General features: G+C 41.3%; 1 protein-coding gene across 1 annotated transcript in view; it reads right to left on the bottom strand.

The window, feature by feature from the left end:
* Positions 1-2,658: 2,658 nt before the first annotated feature.
* Positions 2,659-22,822, bottom strand: part of pitpnc1a (phosphatidylinositol transfer protein cytoplasmic 1a) — a 181,605-nt gene continuing 161,441 nt past the window's right edge. The window contains exons 7-9 of the mRNA XM_055653765.1: positions 14,251-14,406; positions 13,432-13,495; positions 2,659-7,121 (exon numbers count right to left, since the gene is read on the bottom strand). Of these exons, the coding sequence (XP_055509740.1) occupies positions 6,805-7,121; positions 13,432-13,495; positions 14,251-14,406 (537 nt within the window). The 3' untranslated portion in view covers positions 2,659-6,804. The remainder of the gene's footprint in view (positions 7,122-13,431; positions 13,496-14,250; positions 14,407-22,822) is intronic.

Genomic DNA, 22,822 nt, shown 5'->3' with positions numbered 1-22,822 from the left:
GAAATGTCACCCATTCCTTCTCTGCAGATATGCTGTTTGACCTGCTGAGTTACTTGCAGGGCTGTCGCATTTCACATTTCAGGGCTGTCGCATTTCACAAAATTCTCACGCTCTCACGCTGATCACAAATTTCTCACGCTCTCACGCTGATGACAAATTTCTCACGCACAAAATTCTGCAGGTGCTGGAAGTTCAAATTAAAGCAAATATTGTTTTAGAGGTGATTAAAAACCATGAGGGGAATATATAAGGTGATTGCATAGTCTTTTTCCCGGGATATGTGATTCAAAAACTAGAGGGCATTGGCTTAAAGCAGGGCTGTCAAATTACCGGCAACTAAAGAAAGTTTAGTTTCTCCCCTGCAGATGTGCAGGGGAGAAACCGCCGTGTCTCACCCTAGTGTGATGGGTGAGACACGGCGGTGATCCCAGCACGACCCCCCCCCCCTCCCCACTGAGGCACCGCTCACACCTCCCACCCTCATCTCCAGTGGCTCTGTGTCAGTTGGCCGCTCTGTCCACACCCCATGGAGTTTTAACCCCGGCCCAGAGCCAGGAACAGACCGGGAGAGTGGGGGCGTCGATGCCGCTTCTAGATCCGCGGGGATGAATCTCGGGCTAAGGCTTCGCTCCTATGCCCGACTCCCGGGTCACTGACCCTCACCTCCCCTGGACCCCAGCTGGACACAGAGCACCTGAGCCGGCCTGCATTCCCGGGGGGAGGTGGGGAAGAGACGGGGGGAGAAGGAAATGATCCCCGGGCATCGCCAAGTCTCCGCTCACTCCGGATGTTGTCGCTGCTTCACTGACATATACTCTCACTGTCACACACACACACACAGAAGGTTTAAAGGGAGATGGGTCAAATGCAGATAAATGGGACTAGTTTAGATGGGGCATCTTGATCGGTATGACCAAGTTGGGATGAAGGCCTGTTTCCATGCTGTAAGACTATGACACATTGTAGAAAGGTGCAATTGCTCTGGAGAGGATCCAGGGTTGATTTATGAAGATGTTGGCAGGGCTGGAATTTTATTTTCACTTTGAAGAAAGATTTGATAACTGGATTGTATTCTCTGCTGCAATGGAGGTGAAGAAAAAACTTAGTTGAGGTGAATAATATGAGAATAGGACCTGTTTTGCTTAACAAAGAGTGTAGGAAGGAACTGCAGATGCTGGTTTACACTGAAGATAGACACTAAAAACTAGAATAAAAACTCAGCAGGACAGACAGCACCTCTGGAGAGAAAGAATGGGTGATGTTTCAGGTCGAGACCTTCAGACTGAAGAGGTTGAAAACCAGCCATAGAACACAATGACTAGAGATGTATGTTATCCAACGAAGGGCAGAAATCAGAATCATGTGTTCATTTTTATTGACGTGACACCATAATAAATACATTACAGAAAAAATAATTTAATGGGGTGGCACGGTGGCACAGCGGTAGAGTTGCTGCCTTACTACCACATGGGTTTTCTCTGGATATTCCAGTTTCTCCCACATCCGAAAGAAGTGCAGGTTTGTAGGTTATTTGGCTTCTGTAGATTGTCCCTGGCATTTAGGATGGAACTGGTGTATGGTAGATTATTGGTCGGTGTGGACTTGGTGGGCTGAAGGGCCTGTTTCCATATATATATGTTTTACATATATATCTTAATTTCATTGAACCATATAAAATTGAATATGTGGCATTATTTTTGTCTTGTTTCTATAGTCAAAGGGTAAGGTTGATTGATTTATTTGTGCAGAACAGTGATGGAAGTCTGACTTGCCTTGTTTCTCTGTTTTTTCTCTCTCTATTTATGCATAACAGCATGAATTATAATCTGATTTCCATACATGAATATAGCCATTCATGTGCTGCACCTGTTGATCAGAGCCTGGCTCTACTGTGGAATGTAATTAGGAATGTAATTTAGCCTAATCTTATTCATACCTAATCCAATTTAAAGCATAAATGTTGCATTCGAGTGTAAATTAAAAGACTCGCTATAGTATGCACCAGATTGCACAATTTCAAGCTGAAAAATGCGAAAGCTCCCTTCCGTGGGAGAGGGGCAACTCCCCTCTAACACCCTCCCCCCCCCCCTTGGTCACTATGCTCCCTCGCAATTTCTCACTCTCAACTCTCACCCAATGTTGGCAACCCTGATTTGGTGTCAATCTTCAGTGTAAACCAGCATCTGCAGATCCTTCCAACTCATTCCCACCCCAGATGCTGCCTGATCTCCTGATCTCCTGGTTACCAAACACATCAACTCCCCTTTCCATTCCCATACTGACCTTTCTGTCCTGGGTTTCCTCTACTGTCAGAGTGAGGCCAAGTGCAAATTGGAGGAACAGATCTCATATTTCACTTGGGCAGCTTACAACGCAACGGTATGAATATTGATTTCTCTAACTTCAAGTAATCCTTGCATCCCCTCTCTCTCTGTCCCTCCCCAACCCTAGTCGCTGTACTAGGTTCACTGTCGTTGTGTTGTGTTTCACTGTGTATAACTCGTTATCACCTTCCCCACAGCCAACAATCGACTGTTTCCTTTATCATCATTACTTTTTTGCATATCTTTCATTCTTTTGTTCTATATCTCTCATTTCCCTTTCCCTTGACTCTCAGTCTGAAGAAGGGTCTCGACCCAAAATGTCATCTATTCCTTTTCTCCAAAGTTGCTGTCTGACCCGCTGAGTTATTCCAGCACTTTGTGTCTTCCGTTTAAAACAGCATTTGCAGTTCTTCCTACACATGCTGACCGACCCGCTGAGTACTGAGGACATGTGTGGGAAGGAACTGCAGATGCTGGTACTACACTGAAGACAGACACAAAATGCTGGCTACTTTGTATTTTCTGCCTATTTCCATGACTTTGTGTTTTGCTCAAGGTACCAGCATCTGCAGTTCTTTGTGTATCCAGATTCATTAATTCCAGCAAACATGGACTGATTTTATGGATTGTGTGCAAAATAAAACATTTCACCATACCTAGGTACATATGACAATAAAGTAACTCAACTTATTGGTGGTAGAGATATGATTATCTTTTCCACATCTGAAAAAGGGTTATCTGCACAAAGTGACTACTTCTAATCGAGTGCCATAAGGATTGATGCCCCATTTGTATCTGTACCTGTTTCAATAATATGGATGAATGGATGACATAAAATGTCTCAAGTTTGTTGACGCGTCAAAGATTTTTGGCTGTGCAAAAAATTAGGTGGGGGGGAGGGGGTTGATTGTGGCAAAATGAACACACAAGGACATGGAAGCAGGATTGTGTGGAAACATGTTAGATTATCATTGGTGGATAGAATTTATTTTATATAAGGAGTTGAAAAGTGTTGATGCGCTAAGAGAATGGGGTGTCCTTGACACACTGAAAGTTAATTTGTAGGTACAGTGTGCAATCAGGAGAGCAACTCTAGGTTACACTTTATTGCAAGGGGATTTGGGCACACCCACCCCTTACTATTCTGAGATGCTCCCTGAAATACACCTCTCAGGTTACATTTTCAGTCATCTGTCCTACTTTATCCATGTGGCTGGATGCCACATTACATTTAGTATTGTTCTTGTGGTGAGTCACGGGACAATGACTACAATCTGGCTATTGTAAAGGAAAGCAATTCCTTGCTACAAATTGTAATTTGAGTCTTGAAGTGTTGCTTGCTACCTGTTATTTCGGCTTTGTGTAATGATTGACATATTTTCTGCCACAGTATTATACTGTGGCAGATTATAATATATATTTTTCCTATTTTAGTCCAAAAGTTGAAAGATACTACCGAGTACAAATCTAGCAAGATGATTACCCGAATAATTATAGAAGCAATTTACTTTCATTCAGCGATAAAAGCTTTTTATTTCTTTTAATGATAACTCTGCTGAATAGCAATGTGAGGTTTTACTACAGTTGGTTTATCGTAACATGCTAGACAACAAACTTTAACAGTGGATCCTTTAGCTCATCTAATAAGGTAAACCAGTCATCTAAGGTAACTTCATCCTTAAATTAACAAATCATCAGAATATTTACATCGTACTGCTTATACACAATACTGTCCTATGCAAAACTGTTCAATATTTGTCACAAGATGGATTTTTCATGTAGTGAACCCGAGCATAACAGATTACATGTCACTGAATGTCTGAAGGTAAGAGATCTTTCGTGTCCTTTACATCCGCATTCTTCTAAGGTGCTCACCTGTCAGATGACATTGTCAGACCTCACTAATGCTTTGTGCTCTCAACTTTTATTTTCCCCTTTCCTCCTGAGAGCAGTAATTCTCCTCACACACGGTAGTTGTACAGGAATTTATCCCATTTGGCCACTGTTCATTATTCAATATAAATACTCCATGTTGTCAGGCTATTCAACGGTGGCGGGACTTCACGCTAGATTTTGAACTCATTGGGTCTCCACACATATGGAATCAAAAAAGAGAGAGAGAGATCAGAACAATTTTATCTTTCCTTAACTCTGAATCCTGAGGACGGTTGCAACATCCCAAGCGGTTACCCATCTGAGGCCTGGAGAACCTCCAGATGGAGACTAGCACACTTGGATCAGCACCAGGCCATTTTTTGTTTTCCAATCTGTTTTTCAGAACTACAATTCTTGGAAATATCTTCCTCAGTAGTTTAAAGTTCCAATCATGGGGTGAAAAACAAGGCAGAAATAATTTCTCCACAGTAAGATAACTAAACTGATATTTCTATTTAACCAGAACATTATACAGAGCTTCTACATATTCCAGAACTCAAAAAATACCATTTGCATTTGTGATAGGTGGGAATTGGTAGCCAACAAAAACAAAAAATACATAACTTGGGGAAATTAAGCAAACTGAATACGCAATTCCAGCAACATTGTTTCCAAAAGCATTGTTAGGAAAATTAATTTCAGTAACTATCACCATATGATTTAAATATATTTATAACTGTATTTACCATTGAAAAGACGTGTTGTTATGATATCTAAATAATCCTATTAATCTCAAATGTTTTCCTAGTAGTATTGATCCCAGCTCTTAGGAAATATCTGTTTAAAAAGATGATTTTCACAAAATGCTCAGCCTCCTGTTTTTGCAAATGGCTTTGATTTATCAAAAGCAAAATGCTGGTGCGAATCCAAAATGAAAAAAACCCCACAGAAAATGTAGGAAATGCGCAGCAGGATCAGGCATCATCAAAGCAGAGCTGGCATTTCACGTTGATGAAAGGTCAGTCAAATGATGCCTCACCTGCTGAGCTTATCCAAAGTTCTTCTTTGCTCCTTGATGACTTCAGTTGTGGTAAACAATATTCTCCTGACAAGGTGAATGACCTGTTTCCAGGCCCAGGAGGGGTTTTGTGGAGGCAGCTGTGGGTGGAGTTTGAAAACCACTTTTATTTTTGCAGTTTATACGATAAACTTCCAGTTGTGGCATGATTAAGGCTGATTAAAAATGATGCCTATTTTATCACCTTCAACTCTGTTGCCATGAGGTAAGGTGGAACTTCCTTTTATTTAATAAAAAAGGACACAAAATGCTTGAGCAACTCAGTGGATCAGGCAGCATCTCTGGAGAACATGGATAGGTGATGTTTCGGGTCGGGGCCACTCTTCAAACGTCACCTATCCCAGTTCTCTAGTGACGCTGCCTGGCTGGCTGAGTTACTCCAGCACTTTGTGTCTTTTTTTGTAAGCCAGCATCAACAGTTCCTTCCTTGTCTTCTTTTATCAAATGTTTTTTTATCAGATCCTCACTATAACCAAAAGACTTAATAACTAAATAATGTTAAAGTACAGTTACTACTTTTATGAAGCAAGGATTAGATTTGTCCACTGGTTGACTGTGATTTGGGGCTGGAATTCATCTGAACCAGTGGGGAACGTGGAAGGTGGGTCTAGGTTTGTCTCCATCATCAAATAGCTCGATGAGGGCTTATGTGAACAATGGGCACTTGAGCGTTTTAAATACATCTGGCTTAAAAGAGCAATTGGAAAGGGAAAATAATACGAGGCTATTGGGGAAAAGGTAGGAAATTGGGAATAAATGAGCCGGCACAAATGGATGGGCTTAATGGCTTGGTTCTGTGCTACATCATTTTCATGGTTCTAATCCACAGACCATCACTGGTGAATTGAGAACATAGAACATAGTGTCGAAGAACATAGTGTGTCTTGGTATGCAACCACAGCCAACAAATGCCGAATGCTTTGAAAGTCTACCCATGTCCCACTGAGGGTGGATAAATGATTTTGGTCCCAAGTCATCAAGGCTCATCTATCACCATGCAAGAGGTGAGCAAACACAAATTACTCTTGAATTCAACATGAGAGCTCGGATTTAAATGTTACTGCACTGATACACTTACTGTACGTGAATATGTAGAACAAGGAGGGATAAATCTTCCCAGTGGGCACCAGCAATCTCATCCATCAGCAGTAGGAAAATCACAGTGTTCTCTGAGATTTGCAGCCCTTGGCTATCAATGCTAGGAAAATGCTGGGAAAGGCATCTGTGAATTCTGAATGTACATCGGCAGCAGGTATGTTTACTTGTCATCAGCATTTGGAGAATTTAAACTGCATTCGCTCCCTACAATGATATTCCCTGCTTTAGAGAAGCTTTGATCCATTTTGATAGATAAAAATCTGCAGACATGGAGCACATTGATTTCCTTGCAATTTACACCTAGGGGACCCAATGAAATAGGCAACTAGCATGCGAGTTTGAGATTAAGGAAGAAAACAAGTGACGGTAAAGAAGAATGTCATCTAATACTGAAATCTGAATGACGAGCCTGTTGTCACAGGCAGAAAGTTAGTTATGCTTGGGCACAGAAGGCTCGCCAGAGGCATCAATGTTGGATATTGTAGAAGTGCTGCATTTCTCCCGAGGATCTGGAAGAGTAAGAGTTTCTGGAGCAGACTTTTTCCGAGGGCGATCCTTAGGAATTGCCAGGAATTCTGGAGCTTCTGAGGCGAGAGGTGTGGTTGGAGCACTAGAAGGTCCGCTGCGGCCTAATAAAGGCATAACAATATTGCTGATCGTAATCGCAGGAGGGATAACTCCAATTTTTTTGTTGGTGGCTTCCTGAGTTGCTCGTTCAAATTCCCGAACTTCATCCATTGTCATGTCTTACAATTGAAAACCAAAGGAGAAAGAATATCAGTACAAATTGTAATGTCTCTTATATAGAACTAATTGCAGTTCACTACTTGCCTATACTGCAAATAAAATATGCAGTTAGCTGTAAAATATTTTATATTGTGACTTGCGAACTACTTTTATTGTTTAAAATTAATGGTTTATAATGCAAAATGTGTTATGGCCTTGAATCGTTCAAGTTATACATACAAATACATACAATATATTAGCAATATACTTCATATCCAAACATGCATTTTCAAGGAAGAATATGGCTTTTGAAATGTAAATATTATGTATATCTTTGAAGACACATAACAGAATACATTAGGAAATAGGGGAGAAAATCTTGATTTGTAAAAATATTAGTGGCAATGGACAACTTTGAATAAGCTGGTATTATAATTACAAATGATTAAAGATATTAAATTACAGTATCTTTTGCCTGTCCTCTTTAAAATGCCTGCCCTCTTCCAAAACTCCCCAATATCAACAATAAATTAAAAAAATAGAAACGCACAATTCCAAAAACCTGGTGCAGCGAATTGGCTAATCACATGTTATCAAGTCAAAAAAATGTTCCAGATATTCTTCCACAATTTTTCCTCTTGGGAACTTCTTGATATTGCTGTGCAAATATTAATTGAATGTATGTAAAATCAAACATAAAATGGTGAATGAAAAGCTTTCTTTCAACACATACATGAACCCTTCAGAAGGGCTCATATTATGTCAACAAACTTTGTGAATGCATATGAAACCTTGCATTGCTGCTATAACTAGTCATGCCATGGTTTACTTACCATTTGTCATCTACCTTTTTATGAAGATGTTTTCTCTATCATGAACAACTTACTTATTTCAAGTAAATATATTTTAAACCTTCATTATACGTCAGCCCGTGGTCTATTTGAGCAGGAAATTATTTCCATGTTAAAAGTCAATAGACTAGACAAAGACAATAGGTGCAGGAGTAGGCCATTCGGCCCTTCGAGCCAGCACCGCCATTCACTGTGATCATAGCTGATCATCCACATTCAGTACCCCGTTCCTGCCTTCTCCCCATATCCCTCACTACTCTATCTTTAAGAGATCTATCTAACTCCCTTTTGAAAGCCTCCAGAGAATCGGCCTCCACTGCCTTCTGTGGTAGAGAATTCCACAGATTCACAACTCTCTGTGTGAAAAAGTTTTTCCTCATCTCCATTCTAAATGGCTTACCCCTTATTCTTAAACTGTTGCCCCCGATTCTGGACTCACCCAACGTTGAGAACATGTTTCCTGCCTCCAGGGTGTCGAAACCTTTAATAATCTTATACGTTTCAATAAGATCCCCCTCATCCTTCTAAATTCCTGAGTATACAAGCCCAGCCGCTTCATTCTATTTCATATTTCTTGTATGATGCTTTAAATTCATATCAGAATTGCAGAATGAAATCAGTAAGGAAAGACTATTTATCCCATAGTGTCCATATCAGCTTTATGTAGGAGTAAAATAACTAGTCCCACTCATCACCCTCCCATACGTCCACAAGTTTGTTCCTTTCAATTGCTTACCTCATACCTTTAGAATGCTATTACCAAATCTGTCTCCATTACTCCATCTGGATGTACATTTTAGATCCTAATCACTCTCTCTTCATGCCACTTTGTGTTCTTTTGTCAGTTGTTCTATGTCCCTAATTCTTGATTCTTCTGCCATGAAGAACAGTTTCTATCTATCTGCTTTGTCAATGCAATTCATGACATTAAATAGCTCTATTGGGTGGCCTTCCAAAAGCTTCTGTTCTAAGGAGATTGATTCCATCTTCTCTACTCTATCTACAGAACTATTCCCTCAAAAGACATAAAGGTTTGGTATCAACCCAAAAACCTTTATTGTTTTCTAAGTGCGGCATCTGGAATTGTATTCTAAGGTTCTGCATGACACACTTGCATTTCTATTCTATGTTTCCTTATAAAGCCAGTCATCACACAAGCTGTTTTAACCACGTTTTCAATCTTTCATGCCTCTTTCATCAAACTGCGCACAATTATACCCAGAACTTTCTGTTCTCATTTCACTTTTAGAATTGCCCCCCCCCCCCCCCCCCCCCCCCCCCCCCTACATCATCTCTTCTCATTCTCAACATTTCTCGTATTAAACTTCATCTGCTGCCTATCTGCCCATTCCATCAGTCTATCCAAGTCTTCATGAAATCTAATGCTCTGCTCGTCACAGTTCATGTCACCAAGTTTCGTGTCATTTACAAATTGGAAACTGGGCCTTATAACCTAGTCCCATGTTATAATGAAACATTAATTCACCTGTCTTTGTTAACCTCACATATCTTAAGAATCTTGTATTTTTAAAGTTATGACTGGATTTGACACCTAGAGCACAGAGGATTTGTTGAGTTTATTCATTCCGTGTTTATTGAGGATACTTGAACTTCCATGCTGTACGGTTTTTCGGTATCGAAGGAACAGATCAGATCAGCACCTCTTCCTTTTCAACATTTGCTCCGTGTACTGAGCATCAAACACATTCAACATTCTGTAAACCTGTAACAATTGATACTTCATTTATCAGCTGGTGGAGGGAAAACATTACAATGATGGTCAATGAATCACAATCAAAGCCAAACTTGGCAATTGCTGAACTATAACATCCTGCTACAATCTCAGACAACGTGAGCTGGCAGCTGTAATACTGGTCACCATGTGATTTGGAATAAAGACTGTGGCAATATTTAACCTCATTTAGCTGCCAGCAAACTGATGGCTTCTCAAATTGCACTCTGTAGACTTTTAGTATACACTAGAACTAGAACACTGGGCCATATGTAAGAAGGATTGTCTATGCCATCCTGTCAATTTGTCCTCAAATTAATCCCTCCCACTAATACAATGCAATCGCTGTTGAGATTAGCAACTCTGTTGTCTATGTAATAGAACACGAAGCTCTGGAGTAATTCAGTAGGTATCTGTGAAGGGCATGGATAGGCAACGTTTGAGGTTGGGATTCTTCTTCGGGCTCTGAAGAGGGGTTCCAACCTGAAATGTCACTTATACATGACCTCCAGAGATGCTGCCTGAACCAGTGAGTTATTCCAGCATAATTCCAGCTTCGGCAGTTCCTTGTGTCTACTGTCTATACAATAGATGGTTGAAAAAAAGGTTGTTGCTTTTCCAGTGGTACTGCTTGATGTGGTATTACAGAGAATGTATAAAAAGTGGAAAAAGAAGCCTGTTAACTTTTCAGGTTAAAGACCTGTTTCTTAGCTGTGGTGAAGGGTCTTATATCGGAAACATTAACTCTGCTTCTTGTTCCACAGACACTTCCTGATTTGTTGAACATTTGAAGTATTTTCTGTTTTTATTTCAGGTTTCCAGTAACTATTATGCTTTGAATTTCCCAGGGGATGGTGTCCATGTTGGATCCTAATGTCCAGTTAGTTCTACTCTGAACTGAGAAGAATAGGTCTTGGTTAGGATGCCCTGTTCAGGTTAATAGTTTGCTGCATTCCATCGTCTGGGCTTGTGTAAGGCTCTTTGAAGCTGAAATAACTCATGGGGTGGCTCGCAAACCAGCATCTGCAGTTCCTTGTTACACATCCAGCCTGAGTAGTTGTGTTCAGGACAAGAGGACAAGAGGACGAAAGGGGTAAACATCTATCTGGGCTCAACATGGGAGAAAATGGCAAATGCAAGTTTCAAGAAATTGCTTAATGTTAAGTGGGTAAACTGATTGTTGAAAAGCCCCAAAAAAAAAAATTGACCTTACAAAAGCCCTAAGTGAGATTTCTCATTAATTGATGCCTAATTTAATATTGTGTTTTACACATCATATTTAATGGGAACACATACTGATATTTTTATTTCCCAAAGAATAGGAGGTTTGTTTTCAAATGTACTTCAGGAAAAGTATAACATACGCTTGTGTTGCCATCACTCTGTATTTCATTCGTTGAAGGAGTATTTGTGGAAGGCTGATCAAACCAAACTTTTATGTTCGTTTGTTCATGCATATTTTTCTCATAATTCCGCACGTCATCCATTGACATATCTGAAAAAAGTTCAAGATGTTTCTTTGCATTTTCTGTTGAGGACATTAAACTCAAGGCATGTAGTGGTTTCTGCGAGGAAAACATAAAATAAAGACGCCATTCCAGGTGGAGACACGGAAGGTTCCAGAAGCAGCAGGGGCACTAGCTTTATGTACATCTAGTCATAAAGATAGTGTGGCCAGTTGGAGATAAAGATGCAGGGTAGGAATAAAAAAAAAGTCTAGAAGCAGTAGGATTGTTGTAGGGAGAATAAAGGAAAAGAGTGGAGCTTCTATAAAGTGCAATCGATAGGAAATGTGAAGGTTTAAGCCAAAAAGATCTTCAAGAAAATGTCTTCCAGAAGATCACCAGAAGACCTGCTACAAGCCCTCTAAATAAAACAACATTTCAGACATTAATGCATAACGTTCGGTGGCACAACTTAAGAAGCGCTTACTTGTGCTAATGTTGTTGATCAATTATTAAGGAACACAATACACTTAAATTGTGAAAACAATCACTAACACCTGCCTTTTGGAAATGCTTCATAGATTTAATTAATATAAATTCAAATATAAAGTATCATTGCACAAGTGAGGAAGGCAAAACAGCACCTTTACCACCTCAAGCAGCTGAGGAAATTTAGTCTCTCTGAGGATCCTTCAATCCTTCCACTCTGGTGCTGTAGAAAGTTTCCTGACCAGAAACATCTCGATCTGGTTTGGCAAGGCTCTGCAGACAGTAATGCGTTCAGCCGAAAGCACCATGGGAACTACACTCTCCCCCCCCCCCCCCCCCCCCCCCCCTTGCAGGACCTATACACCAGGAGGTCCAGATCCGGAGCCAGCAAGATCATGAAGGACCCCTACCACCCCAGCAACGGACAGTTCCAGCTGCTACGGTCAGGCAAGCGCCTCCACTGTCACACTGCAAAAACAGAGAGGATGAGATGGAGTTTCTTTCCACAGGCCATCAGGAACGTAAATTCTGATCTCACCGGGGCGTAATTACTGTTGTGTCCAAAAAAAAAAATTTTTTTTTAATACTAGTTCTGTTCTGTTGTTTTGCACAATTCCGCAGGCATTGCCACTTTCATTTCACTGTACGTGTATGTGACAAATAAAGTTGACGACTTGACCTGATTATTAAAAGAGCCATAAAGGTGGTCTTCATACAAAGGTGACATTCAATATATTTCACTGCAGTTTTCTTGCAATTCCTACCGGAGTTATGTTATACAGTGAAGAATGGATTGGCATTGGGTCGCAAGAGTAAAAATTGTAAAAAAGTGTAAGCAAAGAGAGCATAGAGCTAAGAAACACAGCGATTCAAAATGTGCAACCTCAATGAACTCACGGGACAATGTCATGTACTTACATAAATATTTCAAGGAATTTTGTTTGCAGAAGATTTTACCAACAATAGTTAAACTATAGAAATAGTGGCTAGTGAGTGCCATAAACATGGCAAATTCTGTCTTTCATTTAGTATCCAGACTCATACAGAAAGGTAGATGCATAGGTATGAACGTACTTCTGCCTGCTGCATAACCGTATTCATTATTAGTTTTAGGAAGAAAATAAGGGAAAACAGACGGTAACATTAAAATAGCTTTTGTTGTTGAAACTTGTTGGTACATTACAGATTGGATTTATTATCTTTGTAACACCTTTAGATAGGTTCAGAATGCAAGTTGGACACATCTGCATTGGAAGAGAAAAAAAGAAGAGAGTGAAATATCTCATTGACCTGGAACAACATCCAGCAGCCCTTTGCGGTAAGAATATTGAGTGAGCTTAGGGTTTGAGTGCCTGCTCTATCACTGAAGGGAAATGCAATATCTCCACAAACATGTTTCCAATATTAGTCACCAAATATTATAGTCCTGTCTTTAAGCAAAGATTAAGTTTATGTTTCTCTCTTGTATTTTTTATTTTCTTCTTGCTTAACCTCCCCTGATAGCAGAACAACTATGATGACAAACGATGAAACAAGCCTGGGGGCTGAATAGTCTGTTCATATCTCTACCGAGCTAGGCTTGGCATTGATGAATGGGAGAGACCCAAACATAATATTGTAAAACTGGTGGTAAAAACAGATAACATTGCCAAATATGTTTTACCATGTTCCAGTCATTTGAAAATTAATTATTTTACAGAGTTAGAAAAATCTTCTAGCAGCATGGCTTCATAGTCTGCTTTTGCAATCATATCTTTATGCCATCCTTAATGTGGGAAGCCGGGTGAAAGGCTGGGATGAATAGTCCACTTACCGTACCACTCATCCACCCAGGCAAACGCTTGTCGATGGCCAATCATCAGAATATCCCGAATAACCTGCTGACACAGAAGCATCATTAAACAATTTGAAAGGATTCTCAGGGAACCAATTTATCAACACAAGTCAACTCATTTTTAATGTGTTTCAATATCTTGGAAGTTGTTCTCTTTCAAATAGGAGGCAGGAGACAGTGGATTGGATCCTAATTGGATCCTTTGGCGCAGAAGTCCAGCAAGATGGGAATTCCATCTTCTCTGAATCTGCTCTGATCATGAGCTATTTTCCTAGTTTAGAGATATAGCATGGAAACAGATCCATGCCAACAAACGCTCATGCGTTCGCACTAGGTCTAATTTTGTCTCCCACTTTTGTCTTCACTGCCAACAAATTAGGGAATTTTACAGAGGCCAATAGAACCCACATGTCTTTGAGATATGGGGGAAAAAACCAGAGGACCCGGAGGATACCCATAGGGAGAATGTGCAAACTCCACAAAGACAGCACCTGAGGTCAGGATCAAACCTGCGTCGCTAGCGCTGTGGGCAGCAGCTCTACCAGCTAGAGTTTGGAGGTCATTTCATACATCGTGTGGAGGATGAAGTTGATGAAGTGTTTAGCAGGAGCAATGTTGCAAATCTTACTTGATCATAATGGCCCAAGGTTCACAGCAACAAACATTTCTATTTGAGAAAATGCAGCAGGTTCTTGACCTGTGTGACATGATTAGACTGCTATCCAATGAAAAAGGATCCTAACGGAACATATTTATACAATGCTGAGTTAAGGTTGGGTGCATTTCTGTTTGACTAACCTTGTGTACAAATTGTTCCACTCTTGTCTGCAGTCCCCAGACTTCGAATTTAACTGTAACCAGTTTATAGGAGCACATGATAGGCTTCTGAGCTTCCCTCCACCCTTCTTTCAGCATACCTCGCTGTGTTTTTTCTGACTTAAAATATCTGAGGTCCTGAAACACAGTAAGTGAAGTGATTTTAATTTTTGTTTTTGCAATGTAACTGTACAACCATCAAAGTTATTGTGCAGGAAACTCTTCAATTTAAAACTGACACATGGATTGCACACACATTTAATGTCTGGAAAGAGATCCTAAAGGAGGTGGTTGAGGCAGGAACAGTAACAACAATAAAGAGGCATTAGGTATTTGAATGAGCAAGGCATAGGGACATGGAATTAATGCAGTCAAGTGGGATTAATATGATGGTCAGTACAGACGCGATGGGCCAAAGGGCTTGTTTCTTATTGTACACCAACTCCATGATTCTGTATCAATACATTTCAATGGTTCTGCTCCTACATATACCCTTCACTTTGGTAATGTCCTGGTACTGGCAAATTATAAGAACTACACTAACATTTTGCTCTTCCCTCTGAATGGATTATCATAAATGGAAACAATTTGAAGCTTGTCTCTGCTGGAGTGTCAACGAGTGAGAGACAACTTGACTGAAATATACAAGATCTTGGGGGTTATGGAGAATAGTTATGGAGAGAATGTTTCTTTTTGTGAGAAAATCTAGAAGAGGTCACTGCTTCAAAAATCAATGATTACCCATTTAAGACACAAATTAGATGGATTTTTCCTCTTGGCAGCCAATCGAGTACTTTTTCAAGCCACAGCACTGGTCTTTAATAAAATGGTACTGTGGATATCTATTATATCCAGGCCACATACATTTGGATTGTGTATTTTCATCATGTTTTTCAGGGATGATTTCAGACCGCACACATTTTTCAGTCACTTGAGGCACATCATTTATTTTCATTCTTAAAGCCTTCTCATTTGTTTCAGTACAAGATCTGACATATCAACATATCAAAGCAATGCTGATAGCTTAATAGTTTTGTAGTTGATTATACATCTGAGCATAATCTTCAGTTATTTATTTCTGCATGAAGATTGCTTGATGAAGAATCATTTTGTGCAGTATTTCATTCTGGGTCCATTAACGGAGGAGATAATATTGACTGTGAACAGCACAACATAGTTTATCAAAGTTTCAGGAATAAACGAACACTCATAACCAAGATATGGATTGATGATTATTCACTATTTTAATATTCATATCCTGGAGCTTCAATATGGTCTTAAAAATCCAGACAGATTTATGGATGTGATTTTTTTTGCATGTCTTTGACTGATTAGCCTTAAGTTTTGAATTGGTAACTTTAGAAGTTTTATTGAAAACCTATTTGGCTTTATTTCGTGTTTTTCAGATGTATCATTATATAACCATCTTCTGGTCTTATAGTATCTCTTCTTCCAAACCATACACATCATTCCCCACCTAGAAATGGAAACAATTTGGTGTTGCTCTCACAGGATGTGCAGGTGTTAAAAAAAAAAAGGATGTGCAGAATTGCACATGGAATGGCTCCATTCTTTATCCTATGGCTCTCCTTTGTGGTGAACTTCTAAATCTCTACTTTTTATTAGATTTTAAATTCAACTGGGGATATATGTGGGGTGTGTATGGCTAAAACACAGGTGTCTCAGTGGCCCAGGCCTGGCTTTGTATACCTGGTAGAACATTCCAGTTCCTCTCAGGACCATACAACAGAGAGTAAATCAACATCAAGATCCCTCTGTAGCTGAGCTGCCAGTTTATGAAATATTCAAAATCTTTAGGGGTCTTGACAGGGTGGATGTAAAGAGGATGTTTTCTGTTGTGGGAGAACCTGCTAGTGAAGGTTATTTTTTTAAATTAAGGGAAAGCTCTTAAGAGACAGTCTCTAAAATTCTCTACTACAGTAGATGCAGAGTTTTTAAGTGAAAGTTAAGTAAGCTCTTGACTGGGAAGAAGGCAGAATGTTTCCATGTATAAATAAGAAAGCAAAGTTGAGGTTACAGTTCGCTCAGCCATGAATGGTGTATCAGGCTTAGATCTCTGCGATCTACTGGAAATAATCTTCTGTTCATATGTCTGTATGAGCCGGCACTGAGCATACTGATTTAAAATTACAAACAATGTTCCCAACTGAATGTCCAGATGCAGATGAACATCATCTTACTCTGTTCAAGAAGGAACTGTAGATGCTGGAAAATCAAAGGTAGACAAAAGTGCTGGAGAAACTCAACGGGTGTGGCGACATCTATGGAGTGAAGGAAATAGGCAACATTTCGGGCCGAAACGTCTGAAGAAGGGTTTCGGCCCGAAATGTTGCTTATTTCCTTCGCTCCATAGATGCTGCCGCACCCGCTGAGTTTCTCCAGCACTTTTGTCCACCATCAACTTACTCTGGATTTTTATAATTAGATCAGAAAACCCAGAGCTAAGAGACAACATCTGTTGCTAACAAAATCCGTTGATTAGTTAATCGACTGATTTGCAGAATTTGAACATGAATTTGAACGTGAATTTCCCCAATTCACATTAAGATATAAAATACCTTCTGCCAATGCAATGCTAATTCAGTGAACTGGTCAATTAACCAGTCACCAGAAATGTGTTGCTTCATGCAGAGAAACAGTCTATTGGGTGACAGATTTGATTGGAACTTAGGTCTAGGATCAGTAATACAATCAATCACTTTAAAAGACCATTGCCAAAAGGTTCAAATGATTGAAACCAAGGAAGAATTACAACAACAAAATGATGTAATCTGAACTAATCAAAGATGCCTTCAGCTAAATATTTATTGAACAAATCTGTTACTAATTTATTAAAACTGAATGTGTTCCAGCTAAATGTACAACATTTTAATGAAAAGCAGTGGGAAAGGAAAGGGCACCATTAATTTGAAGACGCTGATTACTTTGTCAGATTTAATTATTGAAGACAAAGATTTCTCAGACAGAAGGAAACCTGTTGAAGATTCAGATCAACAGGTTAATTGGATCAATATAAATTGACTTGTGTGGAAAAGAGCACACTATTCAATATTCAACATCACGTGTGCCACCAGGGGGGGAGAGAACTTTGAACCACTGCTACACACTGTTCAGGAAAGGCTACAAGGCTGTTTCACTCCCTCCCCTAGGAAAATCTGACCACGCTGCCATTTTCCTGTTGCCGGAGTATAAACAGAGGATAGTTCGGGAAGCGGTAGAGACGAGGGACGTAAAGCGGTGGTCTGACCAGTCAGAGGCCATGCTGCAAGATGCACTGAGTGATGTCGACTGGAATATGTTCGAAGCAAGTTCCAGTGACGTCAGTGAGTTCGCGGAAGCAGTCACGGACTTCATCGCAACAGTAACCGACAACATCGTCCCCACGGTAAGGGTAAGCACCTTTCCGAACCAAAAACCCTGGGTAGACAGGTCTGTTCGTGTGGCCCTGAATGCTCGCACCGCTGCCTACAACTCGGGCCTGGCATCAGGAAACATGGACGTCTACAAGGCAGAGTCCTACCGACTGCGAAGGGCGGTGAAGGACGCAAAGAGAAGGTACAGGGACAAGATGGAGTTACAGATGGAGCAGCAGGACACCAGAAGCCTGTGGCAGGGGTTACGGATTGTAACCAACTACCGGAGCACCCCTTCCTCATCCGCATGTGCCGGCACCTCCCTAGCTGATGACCTGAACTCCTTTTACGCTCGTTTCGAGAGGGGCAACAGCACCCCAGGTCTGCCGACTATCGACAATACCGCCAGCGGGCTGGCTACCGAAGCTGAAGGGAGGAATGTGCACACATTCTCGCTGTCCGAGCACGACGTGAGGAGGGCACTGACACGGGTGAACATGAGAAAAGCTGCAGGCCCCGATGGCATCTCGGGGCGAGTACTCAAGTCCTGTGCTACGCAGCTAGCTCCAGTGCTCACTACATTATTCAACCTCTCCCTGGACAAGTCCCTGCCTGCTTCAAAAAATCCATCATTGTACCAGTACCAAAAAATGCCTCCCCGTCCGGTGGCCCTTACCTCGGTAGTCATGAAATAAATGCTTTGAGAGGTTGGTGAAGAATCACACCTGCGCCTTCCTCCCTCGGAACATGGACCCGTTGCAGTTCGCATATCGTCCGAACAGATCCACGGACGATGCGGTCTCCCAGGTCTTGCACACCGCTCTCTCCCATCTGGACAGCCAGAAGGGGGGCTACGTGAGGATGCTGTTCATAGACTACAGTTCAGCCTTCAACACGATAGTCCCCACCAGACTGGCCGGGAAGCTAATGGAATTGGGGCTCAACACCCCCCTGTGTGCCTGGGTCCTGGACTTTCTCACCGCCAGGCCCCAGGTAGTCAAGATGGGAGGGAATACATCGAAGTCCCTCACCCTGAGCACAGGATCGCCCCAGAGTTGCGTCCTCAGCCCCCTATTGTACTCCCTGTACACACATGACTGTGTGGCTAGGTTCAGCTCCAACTCAATAATTAAGTTTGCTGATGACACTGTGGTGGTGGGCCTGATCTCAGACAACGACGAGAAGGCCTACCGGGAGGAGGTGGCTGATCTAGCACTCTGGTGCCAGGATAACAGCCTCCTCTTGAACATCAAAAAAACGAAGGAGCTGATCATGGACTTTAGGAGGGCACATCATCCGAGGACGTACACTCCATTGAGGATAAATGGGGATCCTGTGGATAGGGTGAACTGTTTTAAATATCTGGGAGTCCACATCTCTGAGGATATGACATGGGCATCACACGCCTCAGCACTCGTGAGTAAGGCAAGGCAGCGCCTTTACCACCTCAGGCAATTGAGGAAATTCAGAGTGTCTCCGAGGATCCTCCAGTGCTTCTACGCAGCGGCGGTGGAAAGCATCTTGTCCGGAAATATTACCATCTGGTTTGGGAATTGCTCTGCCAAGGACAAGAAGGCTCTGCAGAGAGTAGTGCGTTCAGCCAAACGCACTATGGGAACTTCACTCGCCCCCCTGCAGGAACTATACAACAGGAGGTGCAACTCCAGAGCAAATAAAATCATGATATACCCCTTCCACCCCTGCAACGGACTGTTCCAGCTGCTACGGTCAGGCAAACGCCTCCGTTGCCATGCGGTGAGAACGGAGGGGTTGAGAAGGAGTTTCTTCCCAGAGGCCATTCGGACTGTAAACGCCTATCTCACCAGGGACTAACTCTACTGAACGTTTTTCCTTCCATTATTTATTATGTAAAAGAATATGTGTGTTATGATTGTGTTTATAATTTGTTTGGTTGTTTGGTTGTTTGTCTTTTGCCCAAAAGTCCGCGAGCATTGCCACTTTCATTTCACTGCACATCTTGTATGTGTATGTGACAAATAAACTTGACTTGACTTGACTTGACTTGATTTGTACAGAATAAATAACAATAAGATATTTTATTCAAAATGAAATAAAATATCCCAATAAACTTTGCAAAAGTGAAAAGTAGGTACCATTTCAAGAGAACATAACTCACAAAAGAAAATTCATAGGTTCTGATAGGGTTTGAAGAAAGAACATGAAGCAGCAAGCTGGGAAAGTTACAGCTTGAGATTCAAGAGTCAATAGTGTTTAATTCTCATGTATACCGACAACGGAACAATGAAATTCTTATTTGCCTTGTGCGGTAAGAAACAGATGAAGTTCTTGTTTAAAACCGGAAAATAAAAGTGGGATATAAAAGAGGTTAGAACTGAATGAGTGAGGAGATGAAGTAATATTTCGGGCTGTACACACGTCTGAGTGGGGGGACCATAAAAGGATTTGGCTACGTGTAGAGAGTAAAGGATCTTCAGTTCATTTGGCAGGAATGAGGAGCAGTGAAGATAGGCCAAGACATGAGTGGTGAGAATAAGGGTTCAGAGCATAGTAGGTAAGGAAATGCTTTGTGGGTTTAATTTTTTCCTTTTGTTTGTTCACCAAAATGTATTTGATCTTTGCGACATAACGTGGAAAAAAGAGCACAAAATCTGCATTTTGCAAATTACAATAAACAGAGGTGAACATTAGTCATCTCTGCAGTAACTATTTTGAATATTATCTCAATTAGCCTTTGATTCTGTGAGGAATTGGCTCGAACCAATGAAGCTACTGTATAACATGATTTATTAAACTGAAAGGATAAATAACCAACAGTGAATAGTCATGGGAAAAATTGGACGCTCTTGGGCACAAACATAAATTACAAGTAATAGAGTGTTGTGGTGGAGGAAGTAATGAAAGTGCAACATATTCTCTCAAGTGCACTAGGAGGAAAAAAGAATTTCAAGAATTTGTTCAATGTACAGAGTGTGGAAACAGGCCCTTCGGCCCAACTCGCCCACACCGGCCAACAATATCCCAGCTACACTATTCCCACTTGCCCGTGCTTGGTCCATATCTCTCCAAACCTGTCCTATCCATGTACCTGTCCAACTGTTTCTTAAACGATGGGATAGTCCCAGCCTCAACTACTTCATCTGGCAGCTTGTTCCATACACCCACCAACCTCCGTGTGAAAACGTTACCCCTCGGATTTCTATTACATCTTTTCCCCTTCACCTTGAACCTATGTCCTCTGGTCCTCGATTCCCCTACTCTGAGCAAAAGACTACCCTATCTATTCCTCTCATGATTTTGTATACCTCTATAAGATCTCCCCTCATCCTCCTGCGCTCCATGGAATAGAGACCCAGCCTACTCAACCTCTCTCCCTATAGCTCACAACCATCTTCACTATCTGCAAAACCACTAACTTTTGTATCATCAGCAAACTTGCTAATCTTGCCCTGTATGCTCTCATCATTGATGTAGATAACAAACAGTAACGGGCCCAGCACCAAACCCTGAGGCACACCACTAGTCACAGGCATCCAGTCTGAGAAACAACCTTCCACCATAACCCTCTGCTTCCTTCCATGGAGCCAATTTGCTATCCATTCAGCTACGTCTTTTTGGATCCAATGCGATCTAACCTTCCAGAGCAGCCAACCATGTGGTACCTTATTGAACGCCTTGCTGAGGTCCATGTACACAACATCTACAGCTCTGCCCTCATCAACCTTTTTGGTCACGTTTTCAAAAAAATCAATGAGATTTGTGAGACATGACTGCCCATGTACAAAACCATGCTGACAATCCCTAATCAGCCCTTGCCCATCCAAATGCCTGTATATCCTATCTCTCAGAATACTCTACAGTAACTCACCAACTCACCAGCTCACCAGTTCCTAGCATTTTCCCTGCAGCCCTTCTTGAAAAGAGGTACAACATTTGCCACCCTCCAGTCCTCCGGCACGATTTAAGGATGACTTGTAAATTTCAACCAGGGCTCCCGCAATTTCCTCTCTAGTTTCCCACAATGTCCTTGGATATATCAGATCAGGCCCTGGAGAGTTGTCTACCTTCAAACACGACAATACCTTCAGAACTTCTTCGACAGTAACCCTGACTGCTCTCAAGACACTTCCAGCGACTGCTCCAATTTCCTCCATCCTACTGTCTTTCTCCTCGGTAAATACAGAGGAGAAATACTAATTTAGGACCTTGCCCATCTCCTGCGGCTCCACACAGAGATGACAGCTTTCAATCCTGAGAGGTCCCACTCTCTCTCTAGTTACCCTTTTCCCCCTTATGTATTTATAAAATCTTTTGGGATTGTCCTTAAAGCAACCCGCCAGAGCTATCTCCTGCCCCCTTTTTGCCCTTCTGATTTCCTTTTTTAGTTTACTCCTTAGTCCCTGAAACTCCTCCAGGGATGCATTTGATCCCAGCTGCCTAGACCTGTCCCATGCATCCTTCTTGTTTTTGACTAATGTCTCAATTTCCCTCGTCAGCCAAGCTTCCTTACCTTTGCCTGCTTTGCCCTTCATTCTAACGGGGACGTACACATCCTGAGCTTTCTTCAGTACACTTTAGTTTCTTGTTCAATCTACTTTAATAAATGGTAGTAATTTGAAAATTCAGACTGAGGAAGTAGGTAATATTGTCCATAAATGTATCCCCAGTCGGTAATACTAAACACACAATAAAGCTATTGTTTTTTCCAAATTCAATTCCAGTGAAACATAGAAACATAGAAAATAGGTGCAGGAGTAGGCCATTCGGCCCTTCGAGCCAGCACCTCCATTCAATATGATCATTGCTGATCATCCAACATCAGTACCCCGTTCCGGCCTTTTCCCCATATCCCTTGATTCCCAAAGCCCTTTGAGCTAAATCTAACTCTCTCTTGAAAACACTGTTTCCTTTAGCATATTACTTTTTTGCATATCTTTCATTCGTTGTTTTTTATCTCTCTACATCATTGTCTATATCTCTCGTTTCCCTTTACCCTAACTAGTCTGAAGAAGGATCTCGGCCCAAAACGTCACCCATTCCTTTTCTCCAGAGATGCTGCCTGTCCCGCTGAGTTACACTGGCTTTTTGTGTCTATCTCCTTTCCATGTTGGGTTCAGTTGTTTAAATATGCTTCCTTGTATCTTCCAGCAGTAAGTCAGTCACATGGCATGCTTAGTACAGGATAGTGCAAGCACGAAAAA

This window comes from Leucoraja erinacea, chromosome 23 (genome assembly GCF_028641065.1).
Source record: "Leucoraja erinacea ecotype New England chromosome 23, Leri_hhj_1, whole genome shotgun sequence".
NCBI classification, from domain to species: domain Eukaryota; kingdom Metazoa; phylum Chordata; class Chondrichthyes; order Rajiformes; family Rajidae; genus Leucoraja; species Leucoraja erinaceus.
This window is presented reverse-complemented; position numbering and strand designations above follow the sequence as displayed.